Source organism: Aptenodytes forsteri, unplaced genomic scaffold (genome assembly GCF_000699145.1).
Source record: "Aptenodytes forsteri isolate BGI_AS27 unplaced genomic scaffold, ASM69914v1 Scaffold336, whole genome shotgun sequence".
NCBI lineage: Eukaryota > Metazoa > Chordata > Aves > Sphenisciformes > Spheniscidae > Aptenodytes > Aptenodytes forsteri.
In genome coordinates this window covers 4716381-4735974 of record NW_008794911.1, presented here as the reverse complement: position 1 = coordinate 4735974, position 19594 = coordinate 4716381, and the positions used below count along the sequence as shown (strand labels likewise).

Sequence of the window (19594 nt, the reverse complement as noted above, 5' to 3'; positions counted from 1 at the left end):
GGGGGGCGGCGGCGGAGTGACTGAGGGGAGACACCGCCGGGGGAGGGGGCAGGCAGGGGGTGAAGCGTGTGTGTGCGTGTGTGCTGTGTTGTTGACGACGGTGTTTTTAACCCTTAGATGGTCTCTAGCGAGCCGTTGCTGCTGCCTGTGTCACTGGAGGGCGAGTTCTCCAATAGCATGAAGGAGATGATCGGCGGCTGCTGCGTGTGCTCCGACGAGAGGGGCTGGGCCGAGAACCCGCTTGTCTACTGCGACGGGCACGGCTGCAATGTCGCAGTGCATCAAGGTGAGTAGGCAGGCGAGTGCCAGCTCACCCGCTCTGGCCTCCGGCCTCGCTACTTCCTTCTTGATGCTCCCTGTCCTCTTCCCTTGGGCCTACTTCCCCCCACTTATCCCCCCCTTGGCCGTTTTTCTCCCCTTCTTCTCTCCTTCCCCCCTCCCAGCTCCTTCTTGTCACCCATGAAGCCTATTTCCCTGTTTCTGGGGCCACGTGCTTTCTGGTCTGACCTGCCCTGTCATCCTCTATCCTTCCAGTCTGTCTGTCCGTCTTTTCCCTCATGGGAGACTTCCTATATTATGACTTCCTATATTATGACTACGAGAAAGGAAGAACCCCCCTTCCAGTTTTTTTTCCCTTTCTCCTCCCCTTGTACCACTTCTGTGTCTGTGCTTTCCAGTCCACTTTTGCACCCTGTTAACAACCTCAGCTGCAGCAGTCCAAAGACTACCTAAAACTCCTTTCCTTCTTTGCGGAACTTCTTACTAATCTCTATTCTGGCAATTGTTGCTGTATTTCTTTCTTGCTATATGCGATGCCTGTTGTCCCTGCCTTTCCCAAGTTAGAAAAAATTACTTGAGGGGCAGCCAGTAGACGAGGAGGGTTTAGGACTGCAAGAGCGCGGTGTGTAGGAAAGAGTTAGCTGTCATGTGATTTTTTCCTCTGCCTGCCTTTCCTTGAATGTCATTTGGCTGATGTTTCCTGGTAGATGAAGAGACTTCCTGTTGTGGTTCTGCAGGGGGAGGGTGCTAGTCGGAATGGCTGATGCTGGATTTGTTTGGATTAGTGGAGGCTGGTTGGTTGGTTTCCAGCTCAGCTCAGGAGCTGGCACGTTCCCTCTGTGTGTGATTGTTTTGTTTCTGTCAGTGGGTTGACCCTTCTTGTGAGAGCAGAGGGAGAGACTGGATTCTGCCGCTTACGTTGTAAGAAAGGAAGTTATGATGACTTTTGCTTTATGGTGGCAGAAGTAAGGAATAAAATGGCAGTTTCTCTGTATCAGCTCCCAAGCAGTCATATGAACTCTGTGGCTGGCTCTTTGACTCCTAGATGGTGAACAAATTGGAAGAGACAGAAAATCCTAAACCCGGTTCATTAGTCTGAATACCTAGTGCATGTGAAAATACTGCTGATGTCTGTCTCATGCTTGGTCTTAAATTGTGTTGAAGATGATATAGTAACTTTGTTTCATGTATATGCTCCTTTGTAAACTGACAAATAATGAGAGATAGTAATAATTTAAGGAGATCTGCAAAAGAATTCAGTTATTCTTGTTAATGTTGGATTGAACGCAGAGGGGAGCTGACAGGATCTGTGAAATTAGCCTGGTTTTGAATCAGTCTTCTGTTGTCTTAAGAGCTGAGTAATGTTAAAAAGTAAGTTAACTCTGCTTTTGTGGAGTTTTAGGATCATGAAAAAGAACACTAAAACATGAATACTTTTAGAAGTCATGCCTGAACCAGCTATTACTTTTGTGTTATCTTGGGCATCTTCCTTTGCATCTAGAGCCTTGCTAATATTTTCATTGAAAGAATTTGACAATAGCAGCAGTTGGAGCTGAAATGGTGGGAACAACAGAAGTCTATTTTAGGAAGTATTCCTGATACAGAGACACACGTCAGTAAATTAGATACAAGAATATTGAACTTTTTTTTTTTTCTTAAGGCGAGGTCCAAATCTGAATTTGAATCTGGCAGGAAGGGTGCAAAGTACTGCTTCTTCTAAATCCAGATGCTGTTGTAGAGGTCTTAAGAAAAGAAGAACTGTATGTTTTGATTTACTGTATCATTGATGTTTTACGTTTTGGATTTGATACGTCATGTGAAGGTGGTAGAGGAAGCGTGTCCGCTCTTTTTGTAGTCTTTCTGTAGTAAAAGTAGTAGTCCTCATGGTTAAAGCTGATAGTCCTTATTTGAAGTTCAGACAGCAGTATTACCTATGAGACTTTATTAACTGCATTTTTTGTTATTATTTTTAGTTCAGAAGAAACTTCTTTATAAGTATTAAGCCATTGGCAAGTTGTGGAGGACAAAGTCTCTTCATGTGTTTAAAGAAGCTTTGCATAGTAGTGGAAGTATAAACCAAGGGTAGTCCTGGAACTCAATAAACAATATCACAGTGTATCAGAGCACAAACCTGTGGTGGACTTTTTTAGGCTCTAGGTGTACTCTGTTATGTTTGCAGATATAAAAGTACTTCACTTCAACTTGGTCTTTGCCCAACTCATGTTGCCTTTGAATCTAATTGCCAGCCCTGTCTCTGAGTTGCATTCTGTAATTAGTTTCTTACTCTGCACTGGCTCTTGCTAATTTAGATGTGTGATTGCACATTTAATGTCTCCCTCTTAATTTCTAAAGAGGAATTAAAAGTTCCCCTCATCTGTGGTTAATATAGATGCAACGAAAACAAGATGTTTCTTCTCGTGTTAAAAAAGTTCATTGTACAGTAGAAAGGGCTTATCAAGATAGTTTGGTCTGTCAGTACTTGGATAATGTATTTGAAAATCTGACAACTGATCTTAATATGACTACATGTATGTATATAATAGGAAATGATTTCATTGACTTTCCTTTGTAGAAGAAAAGGTGTATTAGCCAGGCACTTTTTTTACTACTATTACATTACTGTTGTTTTTTTTTTTTTCTTTCTTCTTCAGGCTAGCACAAAACCAATAATATTTTTGTATATGTACTAGAAGATACTAATTTAGTCTCAGCTTTCCTCTTAACTGTTTATTTATTATATAGATATTTTTCTAGTTACACACTTAAACCAGATTTCCTTATTTAAGTAATATATGATTGTTGGGAATTGAGATATTAAAAATATGATGTCAGATTCAGGATTATCTTTTTGAGGAAAATGTTTGGCTTTTTGATCGTTTGTTATTAGTTGTTAAACCCATACAGATATTAGAATATACTTACAGCACTTGTGTTCTTGTATTTTCATTCCCTCAGCAGTTCTTAAAGTCTCTTGATCTGTGCATTTCAAACATGAACAGTATTGCCAAATTACTAAACTCTTTTTCAGTGGAATTTCTTATCAAACCCCTGGTTTTTTAGTATACTATGAAAATATAGATGACAGTCTTGCAGAGATATCTGCATGTCTCTAAATCTCTTTCCTAAGGATTTATGTTGTAGCCTGGCTATAGTTGCAACTGATCCTAGCCCTGATGCTCAGTTTAGTTTGTATTTACAGCTCCATATGAATTTTCAGGGGGAAAAAAGCAAACTTTGTATCTTTGTTCAGTTTATTACGGATTTCCTACTTAAGACCAGTTATTTTACTCATAAAGAGTAAGAGAACTTGATTGTCTCTAAGTGTATGAATGTCTCATGACAAACTCGGATTTGTTAGTTGCTTTTAGTTTTCTCTTAAAGATTTTACTATAAATGATGGGTGTTTGTTATTGTGAAATGTTTTACCTGTTTTGCTAGTAAATAAATAGCAAAACAGATCACATATGAAACATTGCTGCTTTTGAATGGTTATATTATTTTTCAAGCTAATCAGTATTTTTATTTCACAAATTTTGCATAAATTTTTAAGTGGAAGCTTGTACTTCATTTTGAGTACCGTTGTGATAGGATTTCATGTGCAATGTGTAGATGTCAATTTGACTTACTAAAATGATGTGAGATCAACTAATACTAAGCTTTTTTTATGACATTCGTATTAGTAGTACTGTAGTGCTGCTTATGTTTGCTGAAATATTTTGTCTTGTTCAAAACAGCTTGCTATGGAATTGTTCAAGTACCCACTGGACCTTGGTTTTGCAGGAAGTGTGAATCTCAGGAAAGAGCAGCCAGAGTGGTATGTGCTTTGTTTATTAAGTAATGCTAGTTATAATGCTTGTGTGGATAATATTTACCCAAGTATCCCAGTAATAGTAGAAAATAGCTTAGCTTTCTGTCATAATTCCATCTAGATGCTATTCAGAAAGAACTGTTTGGGTTTTTTAAGTGGAAATATATAACTGTCTCTAAGTATTCTGACAATTTCTGTGGTGTGTTTTTGGTGGGTTTTTTTCAGTTTTTTTTTCCAACCGTTTCAAAGATTTTCTTCTTATCTGTGGTGTGGGTTTTGTGTAATTTTGGCAGTTTAATACTTATACAGTTAGGTACGGAGCGGAAATAGAATCTGTGTCCAATTTTCTTTTACAGCAACTTTAAATTGCCAGTTGAAAGCTTCAGTCTAGGAACGCTTAACCAATACATAGTGTTCTTAATTTCTGAATCTAATGCTTACTTGGAATGTGATACTTCTAATTGAAGAAACATTTTCTTTCTCTGTCTTTTTAATTTTTTATGGTAAATATAGGGGATTCAGATAATCCTTCTGAAAAACAACAAAAAAACCCCAACACTTTTTTTTTCCCCTTGATTACATGAGGGTTTTTTTTTGGTCAGACTTGTATGTTATTAGATCAAGCTGCAGGATATCAGGCGTTTTCAGAAAAAGACAATCACATTTCTCACTACTTGGCACTTCTTAGTTTGTGTTCTAGCAAAAAATAGAGTATTTAGAAAGACTAAGCTGTTCCTTTGCCTGTGAAAACATTTTTCATATAAAAACTGGAAGAGAAGGTGGTGCAGCATCTTCGGGCAGCGTGTAAACTATTTCTAACTTTCATATCTAATGACAAATTAAGAGCCTGAGACCAAATTTTCAGTTACTGTCAGTGACTGGCAGAGTGTTTACATGAGCTGTTTGCTGTACCTATTTCCTTTTCGAATATAAAGTACTATAGAAATGGTAGGATGACTTAATGTTGTGTGAATTTTTGGCACAGGACTGAAGAATCTTGTTCCTCTACTTTTTCCCAACTCGCCACTAATGTTTTCATAATGTCCTAGTAACCTAGACTTTGTTACTCCTTCCAAAGCAGACCTGTTGGTGGGAGCAAGAAAGGATTGATTTCTATGTGCTCTCCAAATACTTGTAAACAAAAAATCAAACCCGCCGCCCTTTCTAAAGAAAGGCTTTTTCTTTCTTTTCCTGGGAAGACCATCAGCAACATAAAGTTTTGAGAGTAGCATTTTTTAATGTTGCTGAGTTTGATATATACAGGTTGACAGCAAAGTTAAAAATACAGAGGGAGGGGGAAAAGAGATGGTAGCTAGTAGGAGGATTTTTCTGGTGCATGATAGGGAATTCTCATCAGGATTTAGGATATAGTTATTCCTGGCTTCTCCTGACACAAGGAATGAAGGAGGACTGTACTGAGTTCTAAAATAAACAATGTCTCACTGCGTTCTGATAATTTCTTGAGTTTACCAAAGAGAATAGCTTTGATAGGCATTATACTGCTTTTCTTCAGTGTTTGAAGTTAAGAAGGAATAGTGATGAACTTAGCTGAATTCTTTGCCCGGTGTACCCTATTCTCGTTTCCACCTAATGGGGTCTGTTTATGGTACAGTTCAACAAGTTGATTGCTGATCTGGTTTTGAAGAAAAAAAAAAAAATCTTTCCCATTTGTAATACAGCATAGGTTTAAATGGTTCTCAAGTGAAACTTAATGGCATGTGAGGTAGAACAGATTGATAACGGTTGAAGTTTTAACAACTATGTTAGTGAGTTAGAAACATGGTGGCTGTCTCTGATGTGTCTTGGAGAAGCCCTTAACATTTAAAAACTAAACTGAAGCTCTGACTTCGGTATGAAAACTGGAACTTGGTTATAACCAGTTCATCAGACTCAGAAGTTGTAACACACTTACTTGCAAAAGCAGACCTCCTTATCATCACTGTAGGAGACTGAAGCTTAGTTTTTCTGTTGGCTTTCTTGTCTAGAAACAAAACCAGAATTAAATTAACCGTATTACATTGAACATGCTTCTACTTACTTATTTTTAATCTTTAAAAAGATCCGAGTCTTGCACTCAAGGCATATTTTTCTCTGCTGATGCTGTCTGTGTTGTGTGTTTTTTGGGGTGTGGGTTTTGGGGTGGTGTTTTTTTTTTTATTTTTAAGCTGCAGTTACTGGGCAAAGAAATCCATTCTGGTAAGAGACCAGGGTTAATTGCTTGCACTAAAGTTAGTCTTGCTTTAACAACTGAAAGAAATAGACTAACTCAGGAGCATGTAACTCAAGTAGGTGGGTCACCAGAGAACTTTGCTTAACAGCAGGTTAGAGCAGTTGGCTTCCCATATACTTTCAGCTGTTACACACTGAAGTTTACTGTGTTCCCTTTCTTTTGTGTGCTGCCGCTAAGCTGGTACATACTGCTTGAAAACGGTGGCTGATTTTTTTTTTTTTTTTTTTTTTTTTTTTTTTTTTTTTTTTTTTTTTTTTTTTTTTTTCCCCAGCCACACAAGCCTCCTTGACTTCTGTGTTTTTGATAGTGAGGCGGTAGCCAGTGTCTTGGGTTTTGAATGTTCAGCTACTAGCTGGAAAACACAGTTCCATACCTGATGAGTCATACCGAGTCTTGGCTCTAGCAGGGTCATGTTTTTGTGTGTGTCAGCGATTTTTGTAAACCCGAACTGTTTGGATAATGGACATATTGAGGTGTCTGGTAATTATTTGACTTACCTTATAATCATGCATACATAGTACATAATAAATAGAAGGTTGTAATCCCAGTATGCACTTTTTACAATAACTGTGTAAGGTTTTAACTACCGCTTGAAAAGTCCTGGTCTTCCCTAAATCAGCTAATTTATCTTAGCTGACCTATGGTGAGCTTGGAATGTGAATCTCTTCAAGATGGGTGGCAACTGCTCCCAGCTTTGCCTGTGTCAGCACCAGCTGTTACTACCCTGCATAGTGGGCCCTTTTGATGTCTTCACATGTATCTGAACTTCTGAATCAAAAAGCAGGGCAGATATGTGTTGATGTAGGAAAAAGTAATATTAGAATCCGTGTGAGGATGTATACATATAGAGTAGTATGTAAAGGACTTTGGGCCCTGGCTTGGGAAATTGGATGGTGCATATATGTTGTCCAGGGGCTGATAGTACTGGTATCCAAAGAGAGACTAGAGAAGCTAAGTTTAGGAATTGTAGCACAACTGTTGTTCAAAAAGACTTTTTTCTCCATCATACTATTATGTGCCAAACACCTTTTTTGATGATCTTATTTTAAGAAAGATTTAATTATAGTATATAGCGGGGTATAAATAGACAATGTGCTTATGGTTTTCTACTATTCATGCTTATCATGAAGGGAGCCGGAATAATCCATGTGATAGAGATACAAGGCAGCACAGAGGCATCCAACATTTGCACAGTTAGCTTGGTCGGGCTTATTAGCTACGTGTAGATGCTGGTCCTTATGAATCCAACTTGATTCAGAGAGACCAGGAGATCTCAGTACTGAACTTCAGTGTTACGAATTCCAGGAAGTTTTACTACCTCAAACACAGCTCAGCTTGTATATGTGAAGTCAGATTGCTTACAGGATTGCAAGTGAATTAATATGCTGTTGATCTGTTTCACTGGAATATGTATATTAGAAGCCTGTCATTGCATCTGGAAGAATCAGTTTGGACTTGGTACAAATTACTCTAACGTCGTAAAGGTGGTGTTTTTTCCACTTGGCATTTCTGTGTTAGGTTTTTTTTTTATTGATGGGGTGGCATATGAAGTTGAATGCAGTACTGGCCCAGAACTGAGTCGGCACATTTGCGTGACACTACAGCTGGTCTAATAAGCCACCTGGATTTTAGTCCTGGGGAATGTGTTGAGGGGGCTGTGACTCCCTGTGGAACTAGCCACATAAGTTAGAGATAGTATTCATCTGGATCTCAGCTGAATCTAGCGTAACTGGAGTCTCTGCACTTGCACATGTGTTTCTTGGAACTTGGTGTGGAGACAGAAAGACTGTCATTGCAGAGTCAGTTTAGATCATACAGTACTTAATACTTAAGGATTCAGAGCTGTAGAAACGCAGCTATACTGTTTACCTCCAAAGCCAGTTCAGGTACATTGTGCTCTCGTAGTGATAGGTTCCTGCTAGTAATCCTGCCAGACCTGAGCTGTTCCTGCATCTGCTGCACAGATGATCCACAGTCTGAATGCTTGAGATTTTTTTTTTTTAAATATAATATAATTGGTTTTAGTATTTTTAATATAACTGGTTGTAGTTCTCCTCTCCAAGTTCCCCTTTTTAAAAAAATCTTTCATCACATGCATCTACAAGTTTGTTATTGTAGAGTTGCTCATAGGAGTTGTATGATGTATCCATAGTTTAACACCCCACCCCCAGCGTTTAATGTGGTATAAAATAACCATAGGTGTAGTATTACTTGCCTTTTGCCCAAACAGAAGGCGGCAAAGAAGGAGGAAATAGGAATGTAGGCTTTTGATATGCAGATAGGTTTGTGATCAGAGCTCTGACAGCTCTGGCTCAACAGGCTGCCTCCAGGGCAATGGGATCTCTGTGCCTCTGCTTAGAATCAGTTTTGCTGTGGTTATTACAGCTGTATCTGTAAACTAGAATGCATGTTGATAAATATGGTCATGATAGAGGTGAACTAAACTTAATTTTAGGAGAAGGAGAACTTGCTGGTTTCTTTTTTTCTTCCATTTGAAATACTGGCCACCAAATTATTCAGGACTAATATACTATGCGTTCTCTTCGAAGGTATCTCTTGAAATAATTCTTAAATAAATTTTGAAAGGATTTTTTTTTAATGTGTATCCATAATTTTTCTTAAAGGACATTTTATATAAGAATATTACTACAACTACTTTTAAGAATACTATAACAAGTAGTAGGAAAATTGCTTTAGCTTTGAGCATACAACAGAAAAATTGACCTATGTGCTTTTGTTATTTGTGTGGCTTTATACAGCAGTAGAAAGTAACCTTCTTTTTTAAAAAAAAAAAAAAAAAAAAAAAAAAAAAAAAAAAAAAAAAAAAAAAAAAAAAAAAAAAAAAAAAAAAAAAAGCAGTCTGGAAGGCAGTGAATGTTTGTAGCTGGATAACTGGAATAAAAAATCTGCCTAAAGATACTTAGGCACAGTGGGTGAAACAACTTCTTTTATTCTGAAATGCTATTGAGTGTTGTGTGTTTCTTGTCCGTTACATAGATGGGTGAGTGTTGTTTGCTTTGCATTTCATGAGTAGGAGAAAATATTTTTTCCTGTTCAGATTTTTTTTTGTATACGTAGTGATTACAGAGCCATAACCTTATTGCGCTGCGTCTCAAAAGATGACAGAATTGCTTAGGATTGCATGGTGTCTGGCCATCAAGGTTAGTAGTACAAACGGCAGAAGGTGCTGCAGAAGTGCAGTATAGTTTCTGTGCATCTTCCTATCCAACTGGTGAACTGAGCCTTATGCACTATATTGTGTGCTGTGCATATCGAAGTGGGAACATTAATACTATTTCTGATTGTGCTGCCTTCATGCTTTTTTTTGTGTGCTGCATTTTTCCCTGCTTGTATGCATACTTGCTACTTGGTTTCTAAATACACAGCTGAGTTCATAAACTTATTTGAAGCACTCTGTTACAGCAGAAATGGTCTGCTAATTTTTTTTTCTAGTTTTGTTTAGCTGCAGTTTACCTAAATGTGCACCTTATGTATGCAGTAATTTATAATTATATTATGCTAAATATGGATACATAGAGTATTCGGGCTTTAAAACACAGTGTAAAATAATTTCATCACTCAAGTACTACTTGATCAAATTTTTTTAACATAGGTATCAACATCACAGGTACTTTAGTAAATGCTCTAAAGGTTCTGTGGCAGAATTACTAACCAAAGTGAGACTAGAGCAAAACATTTGCCGTTACAGGAATTGCTTAATTCTTACGTAGAAATGTTTTGTGTCTGTTAGTTTCATTGCTAGACTGTTAAATCACTGGCAGAAGAAGTGTCTAAAGTAAGCAAGGAGCTCCTTAACTGCAAGGAGCCTTAAAACGCGTGCCAGCATTTTATACCTAGGAATTTTTAGCGTACAGCTGTGGTATGTTGCAGGAGGACACTGAAGTGAACCATTGCACACTGTGTTTTCTTCAGCTAGATTGAATTGGGTCAGTAGTATACTTTTAGCCTGATAACAAAAGCTTGGGTGTTTAGTTGGAAATCCAGCCCAACATGACAGGTATTTCTCATAGCCTTCTGATGCTTTCCATTGAAGATCAATGTGTGAATCTTAAACTTTGTGTATATTTATAATTTGGATTCCTGCAACATCTAGCAGGGCTTACTAGTTTTAAATATGTAGTGGGAGGTTTATGGCTTTGGAGTTCTGAATTTGGAGTAGCCAGATCTTGATACATGCTGTGTGTCATCAGTATGTTACATTGTACTCTACGTTACCTCTCTTCTAGTTACCTTACATGTATTGAGTGAAAGTATGACTAAATGTCACCTGTAGTACGTACTGACTGGATGGTCTTGGAAGAATGCTGATTTGCATGTTGAGTGCCTCTAATCTTCTTGTCATAGTCTGTAAATCTGTAGTAGATGTTTTTGACAGAGCTAACTGAATCTGCATATATTTTTATCTGATGCCTTGATAGAGAGAAGTAGGTCGAGTCTCTTTAATTTATCCGGGTATAAACCCCAAAATGCTTCAGGTAGTCAGTCTGTTTTTCTCTTACCTGTCAACTGTCTGCTTTAAAAAAAAGTTCTCTCCTTCTCCTGGGACAGATGACTGAATAGAGATGGGGCAGAGATTTGGCAAATTTGTCAGCATCAAGAAATGATTATTTTAAGATAGAGATGACTTAATTTCTTAAGTTGTCAAGTTGCAGAACATAGCACTTTTGAAGAGAAGTACTGACAGTATGCGTTCATTTGCTCTATTAGTGGTGTCAGCCAGTTGGGGATTCTTGAAAGTGGCAGAAGATCTTTTGATTCCTGTTGGTTCTTCATTGTGGCTTATAAATACTGGAGCCTTGTGTGGATCGTAGGTTGGAAACATCAGAAATTTAGTTTGCTTCTCTTCAGGTAACCTTGGTTGAAAAATTGTGTAGTTAGCTACTTGCTGACTTCTGCTTCAAATACTTGCATGGTTGCAAGCTATCATTTATAGAGCCATTTAGATCAAAATATTGAAGGTGGGTGTCTTGTGGGTTTATAAGTAAGGTCTTAAAATACTGCAGGTTGAGACTATTGATAAGGTATATTGCTATCTAGCTGTAGTTTACAAACTGATGAATAAGAAAATGTGGATTGGGTTTTGTAGATAGCAGTCTCTTCATTGGCTGCACCATGTATTCCTATAGAAGCTTTTGGAAAAGGGGTTATGCAATTCCTCCTTTTTGCTGTACTGAACAAGTGAAAAATGAAGTTTTGACTCTGGCAAGTATTATAAAGCACGGGTGTAAAAAATCAGAAATAAACTCTAATGGGAATTTTCAAAGTACCTAAAGGGTTTTAAGGAAAAAACACCAAAGAAAAGATTAGTAAAATATCAGAGTAAAAGGGTTTGATATGAATAGATAGCCTAGGTTTGGTGTTCAGTAATTTCAGCAGCATCTGGGAATGCTTGTGAGTTTTATTGGACTTTCTAGAGGCTTCAAGGGCTGTGAGGATGATCTTCTCTGGTTAGTCTTTGTATGTTGGCAGTATCGGTTTTGCTTCATAGAAGATAGTTTGAAGGGGTGAACGGAAAAATGAGATGTCACTGCGTTCTGAGGGCTGGGCTAAGTTACTGCCAGCAGGTGTAGACATGGTCAGTCTGGTACGCATCCTGTTGCTGGGTCTGTTTTTGTACTAACTGCCTCTGAATTCTCATCTATTGACAGAATTTATGTGAAGATCTAAATTACCAGTATACTGATTTGCACCACTCTGCAAATATCTATGGGTTTTTCTTCTTCTGGTTGTCTAATCTTGCAAAAACTGTTTCTTTGTAGGCTTTGAGGCATTTATTCTTCTGTAGATACCCTCTGATTAGCTGAATTTGAGTGAGGTTTTCTGTTAAGTATAATCTAGTTGTCTGTGGTGTAATTAGTACACTTTTATGTAAGTGTCTTTAGAATATGGTGTCTCTTTATAGAAGGAGCTATGTTTACATTGGTTGTTCAGTACCATATTTGCCTGAATCTAACACAAACTAATTGCTAAAATGACCTCAAATTTTTCCAGGTTTATTAGGGGAAAAACAGAGTTGTTCTTATTTTCAGTGTTTACAATCCAATGTATGTGTGTTATTTTTTTACACTACTTTTTTTTTTTCTTTTCCCTATCAAAGAAATGGGCCAAAACACTAGGGGGAAGAGGGACGTAGAAAGAAAAGTATAAAAGGAAGATGAGAAAATGTAAGACACTTTCCTCTGGAGAAGATGGAATACTAATGTCACACCCTTTGGGGGAGAAGGAAAATAAATAGCAAAAACGTTTCGAGCTTAGAAGATCATTTTTCATCAAAAAAGTGAATAAAGAACTTCAACTAGGTACATATAGGTAGGATGACGTATGTGCAGCATTGGCATGTCTGAAACTGTAGACATGATTTGTGATCAACTTTGTATCTAGATATCCATTTTTTTTCCAGAATTTTTACGTTTTTGACAGCAATGGGTATGTGCCTGCCAGCGTTAAATTGTTTTACATTAACCACAATAACTACCCATATGGATGTCTTTACTCTTCTAAACCATTTTTTTAATACAAAAGTATCTTAATATGGGTTATCTGAAGTAGTAGTGTATAAGACTATCTAGCATATTCAAAGTCTATAGGATTGGGAAAGATAATTTTAGGTATGATAAAGAATATTAGAAGTGACTTTTGTATGTTTCCTTCTGCTAACACCCAAGGGTGAGACAAAATGGGATGGAATATTGGTGAAGGTAGGTGAAGCTGTATCACAGAACTTGGGAGATGAATACCTGGGCACAATCAGCTGTGCTGCTGGCTTCCACAACTACTGATGAATGGGAGACAAGGTTGCTAAGAGCATCAGGGGCTGCCAGTTGGAAAGCTGTTGGTTAGAAACTAACCTTCTGATCAGCTGCTTTGCTTACCTTTGTAAATCTGTCTATGTGCTTTGGGGGAGTGTGTTGAGTTAGTGCATTTTGATATATACAGAAATACCCTGTAGCATGGCATGCTGGAAAATAGATGTATTTGGAAACAAATTTGGAAGTAAAGCAATAAAATGTCTTCTGCTTGGCAACTGACTCTCTCCTCCTAGGTTAATTTTAAGAAAGTCATAAGAATTTGATGGACTGTGTGCAGGGTTTGTTTTCACTAAAATGTGAACTAAAACTCGCAACAAAACCAAATGGATTTAACCAGTATGTTGTTTGATTAATGATTAACAGGAGCAGCAGAATAAAATGTTTTGTATGTCAAATTTTAACTCCTGTCGATGAAAGGATTGAAAGAGATTGAGTGTCAGGTTTCAAGAACTGTGATGCTGATTTTGTGTAACTTGCTATTTTGTTATTTGTAACTTTAAGGGTCATGTATTGCAATCTCTTAAAGTTGTTTCTTTCAGTTAAATACTGTTTGTTTGCTATTGTCAAGCAATATGAAACAGTAATTCTGTGATCAAAATGTACTTTGGATTAAAAAAAACTGTTCTGGAAGCATAGGTGTCATGCTGGGTATAGTACAGCTTGGGAGGGAAAATGAGCTTGTAAACTAAACAGTTTGTGTATATATGGCTGACGCCTGTTAAAAAACTTGGAATATATGAATGTCAGGGAAATACCAAAACAAAATTGGCCTAAGAAATTTGGGTCTGGGCCCAAGAAATATGTTTGTATTACTACCAAAATTAAATCAGTCTGTTTCAGGTGTGTTGTATGTTTTTTTGTTTTTGTTTGCTTGGTTTTCTTTTTTTGGGGGGATGTGTGTGGGTGTGGTGATGTTTTGGTTGTGTGGTGGTTTGTTTTTGTGTGGGTGGTGGTGTGTTTTTTTTTTTTTTTTTTTTTTAAGGCCCTTGGTTGTAATTCCATGCTGGCTTATAGACAGCATAGATGATGCCACCTCCTGAACAGGGTGGCTGTATCCTTGCCGTACTCCCTATCTGTGTTCCTGTTACATTTTTTTATCTGGCATTGTTGTTCATATGGCCTTATGGAAAGATGGCTCAAAGAAGTGATTTGGCTGGGAAAAAAAAAAGTATTTTCTTTTTAGCTTGCTGATTAGGATTTCCATACGGTCAAATGAATGCTCTTCACAGAGCAAGGGAGGCAGTAGAAAGTGCACAGTAGGGGATGGCCAGTGGTCTTCTTTTGGCAGCAGAGCACAGTTATGTTAGCTTAAAGTGAGCCTGAAGTAAAGTCAGCTGGAACTGCAGCCTAATTTCTCAGATAACTTTTAGGAACTGTGGTCTATTTAATCTGCTGTAGATCTTCTTGTGTTATTTAGGTTAACAGGTCATATTGAGACACACAGTTTATTGCCTCATTGCAATGCTGGGAATTCAGTCCTGCAGGACTTTACTTGGTTGACAGTCATTATTCAGGTGAATGGTTCCATTGGCCTACCTTGGACCGGAATTCAGCAAATCACTTGCACAAGAATTCTTTGACCTTTGTTTTCTTATAACAGGAGACAGCATATAATGGATGTCTGCAGATGATGCTTTATGAAACTTGCTCCAGATTTACAGAACCCTGAGGGAAGAACAATGCTATATTCCTACTATTCTTTTTTTCTCCTCTCCTACTTGTATAGTCTTGTTCCCTATCTCTCTCTATCTTCCCTATCTACTATGTGTCTCTTGCTCTTTCTCTTCATTTCAACATGAATAAGGTAGTCTGTTGGATTAAATCAGCTTCTCTATGCCCTTCCTCCATTTCCAGTTGAAAAATTGGTAGAGTTAGGTTAACCAAGATGACTCCAGTAATTAGATTTGTCTAATGTTATCTATTGCTGGTTGAGGTAGCTGTTAGTCCTGGTTAAAATGAAAGGCATATTTATCTAAAGTAGGGGGAGAAAACTTTGTGCCACAATGCAGTGGAGCCAAATTGGACTGTAACTAATTCAGTTTAGGAAGATGGGTTTATTTAGCTCCTTCTTTACTTATCTTATTTTAGTTTTCCCGTTTTGGAACTTTTTTCTGCTGGGTATCTTTAGTGGACACCGTGGACACCCCCTTTTTTTTTTTTATTTTACTGTTCTTTATTTTTTCTTGGTTATTTCTACTTTTTAATAATGACAGAAAAATTTTGGTCCTTTCCCCTTCTGCATGGGCCTCCCATGCTTTTGACCACTTTAGGTCTCTGCTGGGTGACATTTTAAAGATTGGACCCCTCAGGAGACAGGGTTTTTCATCAGACCCAGGCAGTCTCATTTCACCTGGATGCTAAGGTTACAGGATCAGTCTTTTTACTTAATTAACTTGCTGTTTATGTAGCTCAGAAGTGAGTTGTGACAGTCACACTGTCAGACTGTTCCAGCTACAGAACTTTGAGATTGGTTTCACTTTAGTCCTCTGCAGGAGTCCAAAGCGATTCCTGCTGAGAGTTCACCTGAATTCTGCTTGGACAGAAGCTAGATCCATGAACTTAGTCTGTTCCACCAGAGCTGCAAAAATGAGATGTCCACGTTACACTATGTAAGGACAGGAAGGGAAGGGACAATGTCACTTGCTACAACTTCAGTCTTCCTTCAGCCAGTACTTGTGTCTTTTTCACTCCTCTTCTTCAAATCTAATTCAACTGGCTGTACCTACAGCACCACATGCACTGATATCCCTCCCTGCTATAGGACTAGTGCCCTTCAGCATGCCAAAGGATGAGGTTATTCTCTTGGGTCACAGTCAGCCTCTTTGGTATTCACATTTGCACTGTCTAACCTGATTATGTTTATCTGAACATAGGAGCTTGCCCTGTTTTATGCTGTAATATCTTGTGGGTGTCGTGTCCGCCCCTGCTACCCCTTCCCCCCTCCCCCCCAGCTTGTTTAGTAGTTCCCCACAATGTTTTTGAATGCTCAGACAAATCTGTGTCAGAAATCCTTTGCCAGAGCTAAGACTTAGAATGCACAACTGGAGAAGAGAGCCCTGGCATGGTCCATGTGCTCAAATGTTAGAGATCATCTGACCATCTGTACAGATGGTCAGATTATTCCTTATACTGTGTTGCAGAGATCAAAGCTTTATTCCATCATACAAGTTGTATGTGATGTGGCATTTAGTAGAGAGATTCAGCTGTTGCTGTTCACTTAAACTCCAGGCTCTGTCCGTAAGTAAACTGGAAGAAGGAGACACTGCGTGGGCAAAAACATTCAAATAAGAAATTATAAGTAACTGGACTTCTGAGATATATATACACCTAACTATCTCCTTTCCTTTCTCCTACAGAATCCTTTGTAACAACATGCATTTAAGCATTTTGAAAGTACCTAAGATTTTTTTCAGTTGCTTTGCAAATATTCAGCTGAAACTATAACTTTTTTTTTTAAATGCTGTATTGCTGTAAGATTTTAGAACTAGTAATAAAGTGTTAGTTAAATAAAAAAAAAAAAGGAAAAATTCTCTACTAGTGACTTGTCTCAAGGGACGAAGCACACTGTTCCCACCTGGCAAAGCTACTGGTGTTTACTGTGTGGTGCATATTGAAACTTGGGAGAACAGAAATGGGTGACAGAATCTGAGAGTGTGGAGCCTGGGAAGGAGTTGGGTTCATAACCTAGAGGGGGAAGTGGAAAGGGTCACTGTGTGGTGTATTAGCTCACTAGGGTGCTACCTTATTGCAGATTGTAGCCAGAGTCCCGGCACCAGAAGTGCTCTGTGTCCTCAGAGTGCAAGTATCTCTGCACAGTTGCCCAGCTCCAGCTCCATGAGAGCCGAGTGCAGGCATACTGCCAGCGGGAGGATACTCTGCAGAACTCCCTGCACTCAAGTTTTCTTCCACTGTCAGAGCTCCCTCCTCCACTTCAGTTTTCTGTCTTGTATCTTCTCTGACTGGTTGCAGCCAGGGCTGCAGAGGAGTAATGAGGGAAGACCTAACGAACCTGAGTCCTATTAGAGATATGAGACAAAAAGAAATTAGTTGAAACTGAGCTCTGAATAGACTGAATGGAGCATGCTTAACTCTTCTGCATAAAGGACTGGTTCGGTTCCTAGCCGCTCAGTGTCCTGTGATCTTTTTTTTTTTTTTTTTTATTTTGTGGTAAAGTTTGCTCAAGAAGTTTGCTAATTCTTTAATTATTAATGCTGCAGTGCTATGGTTCCCTGCCTTCAGTTTTGCTGATGCAACTGATTGTGGGATTATGCGTAAATTGCATCAGTGATATGACCTGAATTAAAAATGTTAAAAAGAAAAAGTTCATTTCACTCCATTTCACTGATCTGGTTTAAAGTGCAGCCCTACAGATAGTTGGGTCAGCAGCTGAGGGAGTGGTGGAGGGAGAGATTAATAAGGGAGAGGTGGAGGGAAGAAGAGAACCTCCAGAACTGGTTTTGCCACTAGTGAAAATGTATGTGAAACTTCCACAGGCCTGCAGAGGTGGGGCAAGGTAGACTATGTTAACAGCTTCCCTTGTCTCAGTGGTAGATATATCATGTCCGCTCACTGGCCTTAAGCTGCCAGCTTGCAGTTTTGGGGTGGGAACAAACTTCATTGCACTGTCATCGTCAATATATACCAGGCTTCTCGCTTTGAGAATCTGATTCAGTGTATGGGGAATTCACTGAAATGAACCTGCTGCTACTGAGTGTCTCTCAGCACCTAGTATTTAATGTTTGGAAAGCTAGAGTGTTAAGATACAGCTCACATACATACTGTATATGTAGGATTTTGTTTAAAATGAACTGATCAGTTCATTTCAGTTGCAAGGAAGTCCTTATAATCTTGACTTTAAAAAAAAAATGGTGTAATGCTCCCAGTCTGCAGGCAGTTTACAGAATGGTTCAGAAATTTTCAACCACTTTTATCTCTAAATTTCGCCATAGGCTTAATACTGTGTTTCAATAAATTGCTGATCATTTTGGTGGGTGAATGTGAGGGAGGGATGGGTGAAGCAAAGGACAAAAAGCAGCAAACCTAAAGATTCTTCTTCCTGTGTGCAGCTGTCTATACCAATGTACTGAGCAAAAATAATTCAAGAACTTTTCTATTCTACCCTTTGTGAAAGCCTCTTTGCTGCTGTCCTGGTTTCGGCTGGGATAGAGTTAATTTTCTTCCTAGTTGCTGGTACAGTGCTGTGGTTTGGATTTAGTATGAGAACAATGTTGATAACACACTGATGTTTTAGTTGTTGCTAAGCAGTCAGGGACTTTTCAGCTTCTCATACTGGCCTGCCAACGAGAAAGCTGGAGGTGAAAAAGAAATTCTTTCCCACAAGAAACTGGGAGGGGGCACAGTCAGGAGAGCTGACCCAAACTGGCTAAAGGGATATTCCATACCATATGATGTCATGCTCAGTATATAAACTGGGGGAGTTGGCCGGGGCGCGGCCGCTGCTCGGGGATGGGCTGGGCATCGGTCGGCGGGTGGTGAGCAATTGTTTTTCATTTGCATCACTTATCTTTCTTGGGTTTTATTTCTTTCTCTTTTTGTTATTTTCCTTTTCATTACGTTGTTGTTGTTGTTGTTGTTATTATTATTTATTATTTATTATTAAACTGGTCTTATCTCAACCCACAAGTGTTCCCACTTTTACTCTTCTGATTCTCTCCCCCATCCCACCGGGGGGGGAGTGAGTGAGCGGCTGTGTGGTGCTTAGTTGCCAGCTGGGGTTAAACCATGACAGCTGCTAATATAAATTTTCTTACAGGTTAAGAGGAATAGGTAGTCCTCAAGATATACTTCAGCCATATGAATTTCAGGAGTGGAATTTCTCCTTCCTCAAATAAGTTTGGACAATCTGTTTCTGAGTCACTTCTAGCATCATAGGCTCCTTTATCTGCTGACTTGCCAGTTAGCTGGTAACGGAGAATAGTACCATTCAGGGAACACAGAGATCTGTATTGATGCCAGATGTTCCTCTCCATTTGAAGGATGTGTGTTAAGTTTGCATCTGATGATCAGACTGTTCTTCAGTTTCTTAAAAAGCTTGTTAGATTGGTATGCTTTGAGTTGTCCCTAATTTGGGAATTCATAAAGGTTTTAATAAGGTGGTTCCTAGGTGTAGGATCTGCTATAATGGTGTTCCTTTGCATGTCATTTGGAGCAGTTGAAGTAGAATGTGTGTCAAACCTGTTCTGTTTCTGTCATCTCTGAACTGATTTGGAATTGGTTCACACTGCTCCAGAACACTTAGAGATACACTTGATAATAGGAACTTCATAGAGGCAGCGATAGCAGAAAGGTTGTACTGTTGTGATCCTGGTGTATGTTAGAAGAATATGATGTCAAACTGCATGTTTCCAGACATGCTGTCTTGGTGAATTTCAAGGATGAGTCAACTTCTGACCTCCTTTTTCTGAGACAGAAAGCGAGATTATTTTT

At 38.7% G+C, this 19594-nt stretch overlaps 1 protein-coding gene across 2 annotated transcripts in view; it reads left to right on the top strand.

Moving 5' to 3' along the window:
- The first annotated feature begins 81 nt into the window (after positions 1–81).
- MLLT10 (myeloid/lymphoid or mixed-lineage leukemia; translocated to, 10) overlaps positions 82–19594 on the top strand; it is a 130496-nt gene continuing 110983 nt past the window's right edge. For both annotated transcript variants that reach the window (XM_009275227.2, XM_009275226.2), the window contains exons 1-2: positions 82–286; positions 4014–4093. In XM_009275227.2, the coding sequence (XP_009273502.1) occupies positions 118–286; positions 4014–4093 (249 nt within the window). In that variant the 5' untranslated portion in view covers positions 82–117. The remainder of the gene's footprint in view (positions 287–4013; positions 4094–19594) is intronic.